General features: G+C 40.9%; 1 protein-coding gene across 4 annotated transcripts in view; it reads right to left on the bottom strand.

The window, feature by feature from the left end:
- Nucleotides 1-1,165: 1,165 nt before the first annotated feature.
- The window catches only part of ZFYVE28 (zinc finger FYVE-type containing 28), a 146,008-nt gene continuing 136,935 nt past the window's right edge, over nt 1,166-10,238 (bottom strand). For all 4 annotated transcript variants that reach the window (XM_053976114.1, XM_053976115.1, XM_053976116.1 and 1 more), the window contains 2 exons: nt 4,394-4,497; nt 1,166-3,474 (listed from right to left, as the gene is read on the bottom strand). In XM_053976114.1, coding sequence (XP_053832089.1) covers nt 3,343-3,474; nt 4,394-4,497 — 236 coding nt within the window. In that variant the 3' untranslated portion in view covers nt 1,166-3,342. The remainder of the gene's footprint in view (nt 3,475-4,393; nt 4,498-10,238) is intronic.

Genomic DNA, 10,238 nt, shown 5'->3' with positions numbered 1-10,238 from the left:
TTTCAGCTCAGACAATGCACAAAAAGGTCACTCTTCACCCATCACTTCCACCCAGGTTGCCTCTCACATCTCTGAGATGCTGTGTGACAGCTATTCAGTCTGTCTGAATGTTCTGGACAGGGATATTTTCTGAAAGCAGAGGTATTAAGTTCCTTTCACTGCAAAGGAAGCCTTGAAATCCACCTGCTTTTACAAACCCAGAGAGAGCTGGAAACGATTTATACAGACCTAGAAAGGACCATTCCAGAGTTCACTGTAATTACTTTTTCCCCCCTTGAAACAGGCGTGATTCAGAAGGGAACTGCCATACAGGAGAGTCCAGCACCAGGTGAATTATTGCTGCCTTTGGCAAAGCTGCTCTTACCTTATCATCCTCTTCACTCCCATTGTGATATCCCCAACAGGAAAACTGCTGTGAAACATGTTGTATTCTGGAGAAACCCCCTTTTTGATTAAAAAGTCCCTTTAGGATAAATTTATACTGTTCAGTTATTCATACACATCTGAAGGCAGCATTATTTGCCCATAAACATTATGCATGTTAATTCAAATACAATCTTACATTTGTGTGCAGGTTTCCCATCAAGTTTCCCCATTGTTGCACCACTGAAGCCGAGACTCCAATGTAATGGAGCTGTAGCATGTTTTCTGTTCCGTGAAATGGCATCCCAGAGCCATGCAGTATTAGGTCCTCTGGAAATGAAAATTAATTCCCATAAAACCTTTAACAGCTGTATCTCATACAGGGGGCAGAACAAAGCAGCACTGAGCATTTATGAAAACCCAAGGATAACTGTGCACGGAGATGTAAGGAGCACTGTTTTCATTGCAGATTTGTATCCCCCACAGGAAAGATTATTCAGATGTGACACAGGCAGATCAAACATGCCTGGTGACTGAAGTGGCCATTGACACAAGATATTTTGGGAAGGGAGATTTTCAGCTGGTGGCAAGAGATAGCACGAGGCGATGCTAAGTGACAGGCTGGTATTCCAGCTTTGATTTACCACCCCTTCACTGTATGGGTGACTTCCATTTTCAAATTTAAACTAATTTCTTTCATGTTATTTGCAAAGTGATAAAGAGTTAAGGCCAGTTTGTTTGACAGGATGGCAGCTGTCACTCCATGTAAACAAACCCCAAAATGAAAGAGCAATCCAGCACATGGAAGTAGAAAGTCCTGACACTTTAATTATCTGAAGAGATTACAAGATGAAAGTCTTTCTTGAGGCAAATGTATATTAGTATTGATATAGTCATTGTGCTTTTCAGTAAGAGAAATAGGAGTCTGTATTTACATAAGAAACTATAGTGTCTGAGATCTTTAAATATCATATTTATGGAAATGATTTTGAATTACAGCATTTACAAAATAAAAACAAGCTTAAATAAATATTCAGTGCATTAAATAAGATTTTTTTCCACAGAAGCAACTTTTTGTGCATATTTATTTCACAATTGAAGTTTCTTGCAATTTTTTTGTCCTATAAAAGAAGCATTAAATTTCTTATGTGTTTTTCTGTTTTTTTTTTCCTAAAAATAAAACTGCAATAATCATTGCAATGTGAAGCCTGAGATTTAAGCCTGAATAAGTATCATTGCTTGCACCACATTACCCATCTCCCACCAATTACCCAACCCCATGCCTTTCCAAACTCTGGTGAATGCAGACACTCCAACCCAAGGATTTCATGAGAAGGATTTCAGGGATGTAATAATAATAAAAAATATAAATAAGTGAGGATAACACATTAGAGCTGACATTGTCTACAAACAGCATCATAAGGCTTGTGCATTACACATAAACTAAGTGAAGCTGTTTCATCTGAATCAAAATGACAGTAGTGCCAAACTGCAGCACCCTTATATGGCTCATTAACACTGAACAGTAAACCACTGAGCAAAGGGAATGTCCCCAAATAAATAAATAAAATTAAAAAAAAATTAACACTGGCCAGTTTTGCCTTATCATTTTGAGTGATGACCTTTCTCAAGCGTGATACTGCAAACAACTTCCTCACCCATTTTTGTATTTATCACTTTGAAACACAGTGTGTAATGCCACGAGTCAGGAAAGGGGGCACAGCAAAGAGCTCTTGATCTCGTTTCCTCTGTAACCACAGCGCACACTGCCTTGCTTTTCATGTGGCCAACTCAAAGCAGGTCCAAATGCCTTTGAAACCTCAGTGCTCAGGGAGCTCTTACTGCAAACTGTTCGTGCAAGATCATAGCATGAATCAGTGTGAATCTTACTTCTTTCCTCTCTGAGTGGAGATAACAATTATTCCCTGGTGTTTCAAATAAATACAAATGTCTTCTGAGTAGTTAGCATGAGTGAAGTACCAGTATGCACTATTTTACATGGTTACTCTGCCAAATGTGGACAACAAGTACCCTTCTCTGGCTGACCATTCTGTAAGACCTTTTGGATATCTCATTATATATTTGCCTTTTAAAAAACCTCAGTATGAGAGAAATAATTTGTCTCCTAAATTTTGCTGCCAAAATGTCAAAAATATCTATTTGAATATGAATTAATTTATTTGGTAACCACTTCCTCTGAAGTTTGCTCCATTTAAAATGCTGATATAGAAACCAAACTTCTCTGTCAGACTTTTATTAACAAGATTTAGTATAAATTATTCAGATTATAAATACTTCCAAAACTCCAAACTATGGAACTGGAAGTTGGAAAAAATTTTAGAAGACAACTTGGAGTTATTGCTCTGCTTGGTAAATAAGAGGCAACAGAAATATACTGTTTTAGGGCCTTCAGGGCTTCCTATGGGATTCACTGAAAAATTTGCCTTTGTAAATATTGAATACAGATCTGAAATAGATTAGCTTTTATTAATCCTAGCATAAGTAGCAAAAATCTAGACATGGGGAAGTTAAACGGCAGCAGGTGGGAAAGTGCTGATGCCCACAGCCATGCTGGGATTCCAGTGGGCACAGGAGTGTCTGAGCTTTGGGACTGATCCACTGGGGATGGACTAATTAACTGGCTACTCTGTGCCTAGCATGTAAGATAAGCAGCAATGCCTGTTCAATACTCTGAGCCCTATTTCCTTCCACACAGTGCATTTGTTCTGCATATGGCATCGTAACATTAATGTTAGAAATTTATGGAAGACTGTACTGTAGCCTTAGAGCTACAGACGCCTCGAAGTTCCCTTTAGCAGCTTAGTAAAATGCAATAAAAACTGTCTGTACAAAATTGATAATAATGGATGTCAAAGCCTACGTGCCCTCACTGGGTCCCTCTTTCAAGTTAATTCTTGGCTTAGGTCAAATATATCAGTCCATGTAAGACTCCAGAAGACACACCAGTAGTTTAATATGTCAGATACCAGCTCTGTCACTATAGAAAGGAGTGACATGGAACACGTAACAGTGTGTGCAAACACGGACAGGCTTCATCTGGCCATAACGAGGTAATGGAGCAGAGTGAGAGGAACAGCGGGAACAGAAGATCTGAAAAACAAGAGGGAAAATTCAGTTCCTCTGAAGAACAGGATGGGACAAAATTGATTTCAAGGGAGGGGAGAGAAGATTGTATGAGCTGGCACCAGCACCATCCTCAGCACAGCAAAGGGCCCCAGCAGGCAATCCCCACCCAGTTTATCTGGCCAGGCTCAGTCCCTCCAGTGAGGGTGCCCAGCACCGAAAATAGCCAAGGCTGGCCTGTTCTCCCTCCTCTGCAGCTCACAGGGGAAAGCAGCTCCATCACAGATGCAAAGAAGCATCTCTTCCTTGGTTTTAAAGACTAGAAGAATATGTGTGAATATATCTGAATTTCATACTCCTGCAAGTCCTCTACATGGTTAAAGAAAGCAGCTTCTTCCTTTCTAACTTGTACACCAGCCAGCAAGTGAAATGGGATTGCAGATTTCTGGCTTCCTGTGGTACATGACTGCTTTTTTCTCCCTTGCTCCCTCTTCCACCCCCACAAACTTGCAAAGCAGAAGCCCTACACACCAGAGTGACCCTCCAAAGGTTTGGAAAGAAAGCAAAGGGACACCCTGTCCCTGCAGCTGAGCTGTGTGTGCATCACTCCTGGCAGTGAAGGCTGCCCTGGCTCATTAGAGCTTACAGCAGTAGTCCAGAGTGACTCTGTTGGAGTGGGGAGCGTTCTAGGATCCCAATAGGGAATTCTGCCTTTGGCAGCTTATAAGCTATATGTATATGACATATACAGCTTATTGCTGTATAAAAGTCAAACCCCTCCCCAACTCTTTGTAAACATAAGCTGAGAGCTGGCAGCCCAGGCACAGAAGCACCTGTGAATTGAGAACCCTGGGGCACATTTTGCTCTGCAGCCGTGTTTCTGTGGTGCACATGAATTTGCTGCTGTCTTTGGTGGGAGTTCTCACAGGTCTGACTGTGTCATTACCTTGCCACAGCTCCGACAGTGGTGCTTCCTGCGAATGACTGTGAAAGGAGCCTTGCATGCAGTGCAGTAGCTGCAAACTTCATCTGGAACCCAGTCAGGAGGATCTGTCAGAAACACAGAAACAAAAGGAAACATAAATCAAAAGGGAATAAAACCAAACATGTGATTACCAGATCCACAAGGAATTAGGGAGAATAAAATATAATAATAGCTGCTTTCATCTGCATTTCTCTGGGTGCTTTGCAAACAGCTGAGTGAGTTCAGGATGCCCAGGAGGGCTCAACTCCCCTCTTCTCTGCCAGGCACCCACCTTTGGGCACAGCAGATCAGGCATTAAAATGGCCCATGATAGCTTTGGACTCAAAATCTATCTTAGTAAAATGCAAGTGGCAGGGAAAAGGAGATAAGCAAAATAAAGAAAGAAGATGAGAGATTTTTAAAGCAGAGGTGGATCACAAGTGTTTTTGTCAGTGCCATCCACCATCAAAACAAGCTTAGGCTGAGATCATTCCCAGCCTCTTCAGCCTTCCCTCCAGAAAGGCCAACTGCTTTTCTGCAATTAGGCAAGCAACTGTACAGGTAATAAACCTGAAGCCTGATTACCATCTGTTAAATTATTAGGACTCTTACTGGAAGTCACCAGTAACTACAGCAAAACCACAAAATCAAGTGCACATGGCTTAGCAGAGAAAGAACTTGCCCATTATCACAGACAGCATGTTTCAGTTGTTTATGTCTCCTGAGCTCTCCAACCTCCCATAAAAGACAAGCAGGGAAATGATTTAGTTTTGGCAAGGCAGAGGGTATCGGGCTCCCTTCTGCTGAGCTGTTTCTGCTCACGACGGGCTGACATGACCTCAAAGAGCCTGGAGTTACAAGTGGAGAAATGATGAAGATGACTGCTTAATTAAGCTGGTAAAAATCTAATGAGTGCAAAGCAAGTTCTGTCCAGAAGGAATCCATGGACAGGGTGAACATGAACTGCTGGGTGTATTTATCCAAATTCCCTGTGTGCAGCTTCTTTCTGAGTATTATTTACAGTTTGCAAGCCATGCAATTGCTGATTTATAAACCTGACAAGCAAGATCCCTGCCTTAGGGAGCATACTATCAAACAACAAAATATATGGTGCAGTTAATGAAAAGGTTAAGAAGGGTATAGCTACAGGCAGAAAGACAATTAAATGAAAAATCCACTGTTTTGTTCCAACATAACTATGACCAGTTTTCATGTGTTTGTCACATTGAAACATTTGTCAAATTAAAAGTACAAAGGATATAGCATTCTTCTTGAACAAGAAATTGTTCAAAAAGCAGATTAGTAAAAACAAAGAGAACTTAGACTTTGGCTCAGCTTTTACAGGCTTCTCTAAACTATTCTAGAGGTTGAATTACTTTAAGGAAGCGATCCTTCGCTTAATGAGCACATCAGTCTGATAAAGGTTACACCTACAGGGCCAGTAACCAAACCCAGAAGCTGATGTGCAGAGAAATGACTGATGTGGTAAAAAAAAAGGAGATTGAATATAGAAGAGTTCACCTCAACCCTGAGAACAGTTCACCAGAAAATGTTCTGTGGGGACACAAGGCTACAAATTCCTGGTTCAAAGGCAGGGTTTCCTTCAGCAGCAGGGAGATACAGGACTGCCAGCTTAAGTCAAGCATTAATAACAGTGGAGCCAAAAGATTTTTCTTTCCACTTCTTTTACTTTTCTGCAATCTCCTTAGACACTATAGGAATCTTGCCCAGTGAAACTTACTCCTAGTATCAGTTTATGATGTAGATTTTGAAAACTTTGTCACTTTCTCTGATCTGAAACCATGCCAAGTCTGATGGAGAATCCCCATGTTCTCCATCCAGGAGGCCCCTTGGGTTATCATATATATCCAAAACAAAAACCAAAAACATGAACCAGTAACAATGTCCCTGTTTAAAACTTGTCCCTACATAGATTATGTTTTCAGGGATTTAACTATCCGATTCTCACTCATTTTGAAGACAGCAACATTTAGGAAGTTATTCAAGCTCTGTGCCACCAGGTCTCCCTCTGCAGATCTGGTGGAAGCAGGCTTGGTAAGATGCTCAATTTGATACTGATGCTTTATAAACTGCATTGCAGTGTTTGCTACTAGGTTCAGATAGTTATTGATTTTAATATTCACAGAAAAGCCACAAAGCACCAGCCCTTTCTGTACCCCCTGCAGCATCCCAATGTGATGTGCCACTTCTGCAGCAGCTGGAGCCATCATCACTCCTTCCCTCAGATCACAGGTAGGTCACACACATTATAAGCCAAGACAAGCCCACCCCAAAGACTCTGGAACTCATCAACAGAAAACAGCTTTCTTATCAGCTGCTTAGTTTTTGGTTTGGGTTTCTTTGAGGGGCTTTTTTGTTTGCTTTGTCTTTTGTGGGTGAAAGACAGTTATTTTTTTTCTCCCCCTATATTTTTCTGTTGTTGCCCTTGAAGTGCAATGCTTAAAAAGTTATTTTTAATTGATCTTGCATAGATTTGCCTCCATGCTAAAGAGAAAGAATAACTAAAAAAAAAAACAAAAAAAACAAAAAAAAACCCCCAAAAAAACCCAAACCCAACCCCCCCAAAAACAAATAAACAAAACCAAACAAAAACCAAAAAAACCCCAGCAAATTTTGATAAATAATGACCTTAAACTAATAATAATCATATAATCCATAATTCACAGTTACAGAATCACTTGACTGACAGATTAATATGAAAACTTTGGGTTTGTAACTTCGTTTTCATAAAAAATAATTCACAACTTATTGGCAATGCACAGAAACTGTACAACCCTCTCCACAGAACACTCTCCCACAGCACAGGGACTCTCTCTGCCTCCACACTGGTGTCATGCCAGCTGATTCACTAAATGTAAGTGTCACTAGGGTGGCTAAAGGGCACATTTCCCCCAGACAGTGACTCATCAGCAGGGGTGCACAGCCAGTCCCGTGCCCCGATGCCTCAGGGGTTTTGTGCCCCCCCAACTGCTCACACCCAGATCTGCTGCACTGCAGCACACCCCCAAATAGTAACACTTGGTTATGTAACAGCTTTTAACATTCAAAATGCTGTACAAATGTAATTGCTTTAATCCTCATCACCCAGCTACAGTCAGTGTGTGGGGAGAAACCAGGAGAGGGATGTCTTGCACAAAATCAAAGTGGTGCAGCACTGAAGTAACATTTGAAATAGGGAACTTTGGGCTACTACCACAATGTCTTTCCTTCCAGCTGACTGAAAACGGCCTTACACTGACTACAACCACAGAGCTGTGAGACTATGCACTTAGAAATAAAATGCAGTGGGAGTGGAGCTGCAGTGCCCACCCTGGCAGGAAGGCTGAAGTCCTGATGACTCCGTCTCTCGGAGCACATAGGAGCCCCGGTGGATCCTCCCACCCCTTGGTTCCCTTCCCCAGCCTGGTCTCACTCAACCTTGGGAGTGGCCTCTGACTTACACACATCAACGATTGAGTCACTGGGCTTTTTATAGACCAGGCTATTGAAATACTCTCTGAAGAGCTCTCTCATGAGGGGATAAAGCTTCCATGTGAGATGGAGAGTGTGTTAAATCCCGAGCAGGAGCCTGGAGATGTGCTGGAAGCAGGGCAGCAGCACGGCACCCACAGGCTTTTTATGTTACACTCCTTCTCCCGGCTATGCTGCTCCATTAGCTCTGCATGCTGCAGCAAATAGCAACATCCAGTCTCTAAAGCATTATCTGCCTGTGCTTCGGGGATTTGGACAAGGAAGGGAGGGAAAACCTTGTTCCTGGGCTAATTGGCCCAGTGCTTTATCATGCAATGAGAGTTTGGAGAAGTCTGCTGGGAAATGGATGAAGTCCACAGTACAAACATCAAAGAGGAGGAGGAAGGGAAGGAAGGGATTAATGAGACAGACTACAGATATAAATTTTAGAAGAAAACATTAAAACCATGCACAGAAAAAAGGCAGAGAAATGAAGAGAAACAAGTATTTAAATGAATAAGAAACAAATTTAGAGAAATGAGAAAGCACAAGATAAAATTAAATAGTGTTAAGACTAGAAAAGGCTTTTAACTATTCAAACACCTTGCATGACAATTTCTCATAAATCATGACATTTTACAGTCTTTTTATTCATTCTGTAGCTTTTAGCATTCACCTTTACTTGTCTATGCTATCTCATTAGCTAAAAACATTTTCTGCTCCTAAAGTTAAAGGTCAGATGCTCCAAGATGCTGAAGCTTTAAGAAAGCCATAATCACGGACAAAAAAAAAAAAAAATCACAGACACTGTAAACTGTCAAAAAGATTAATTAATTAATTAATTAATTTGGCATTAAATATGTGCATTAGACCTACTGCAGTCCCATCTAATCTTAGAAAACCAAGAAAATCATCTCTCTGTCTCAGAACACAATAGGAAGAGAACATGGGTCTATGAACTGTGATGACTCAAACATTAGCCCAGAAAGCTGAAGTTTTTTCTGTGGTGCTGAGACACAAGAGACTGATGCAACTCCCAAAAGTTGTCAGAGCTTGCAGAAGGCCTAGCCCAGCAAATCTGTTCTCTGGCAGGAAACAAATCAGAAGCATCCACACCACACACAACTCCCTGCTAAAGAGCAGCTGCTAACCCCTAAGCTTGTGGTGGTGTTTTTGTTACAGCCAGGTAACAATTCAGAGAAAAGAATCCTTTCTGCATCTTTTGTTATTATCAATTATTCCTAATGCAGAACTCCAACTGAAAGTTCCTCCTGCATTGATGTGTGTTAGATTTCAGAGCACATCATGCAAATAACCCTGATTACACTTCCACCAAACTGACCTGCAGAGGGCTGCTCCTACAGCAGCCTGTGGAACTGACACTCTGCAGCCAGCACAGCATTACCCTCACAGCTGAAAAAAGAGTCAGATGGGCTTGCTGGAGCTCTTCTGATCAAAGCAGGACTGTAAATTCTCACAGTTTTAAGCATAGAAAGTTGAAAACTAAGGTGACTTGACTTTATCCCTCACTTCAACTGCCACAGTAAAATGAACCTTTTTTGTCCCTCATCACACCTGATTTTCCACATGTTGTTCTGGGCAATATCTGACTTTGATGTAAGATTTCTAACAGGCAATTGTACCAAAGTAATTTTTGTCCTTGCTCAGAAGATTCAGTGCTGATTGCAGCCATCTTGACATTTTTCAAAAAATAAATTTTTATGCATTATATAATTTGATGAAAATTTTGGGGCTAAGGGAGAAAAGAGATACAGATTTCTTAGCTGCAGCTCTGGTCAAATAGCTTTCTTAGGATGGAATTTCTGTGCAAATCTGGAAAATTTTCACCAAGACATAGAGCTTTGCAAACTTGGGCTCAAGCCTCTGCTTGAGCATCACCTTGAATGATGTCATCCAGTGTCCATTCTGTCCAGGTACATGATCAGCAACTCATTCTTTGGGCAAATTAATTATTTATATAAAATGGAGCAACTCTCATAGAAAACACTGGTTTCCATTGAGATATGGGCCAAATCTTTACTTTAAATCAGATGGAGCAGAGACCTGGGTCTTCCATCTAACCACTGATGGAAGAAGTAGGAAGTAGGAATATTCTCTTACCAATCTTTATAATATAAAAAAGTTGATAATGTAGATCTACATAAAACATACCAGAACACTTAAAACATGCATTTATTAGACAAAACCTAATCAAAATCCCAGTTATGATGTTACAGAATTGAATAAGCCTGTTCTTTACAGTATTTAGTACTGCACAGAAGTCTCAACAAGTTCCACATAGTGCCAACAAAGAGGGATAGTCTTTGAGAAGGAAAAGGCTTTGAGCAAGTTCTTA

The sequence above is a fragment of the Vidua macroura genome, chromosome 4 (genome assembly GCF_024509145.1).
Source record: "Vidua macroura isolate BioBank_ID:100142 chromosome 4, ASM2450914v1, whole genome shotgun sequence".
Lineage (NCBI taxonomy): Eukaryota > Metazoa > Chordata > Aves > Passeriformes > Viduidae > Vidua > Vidua macroura.
The sequence above is the reverse complement of the archived record's forward strand: the minus strand, read 5'-3'. Positions and strand labels throughout refer to the sequence as shown.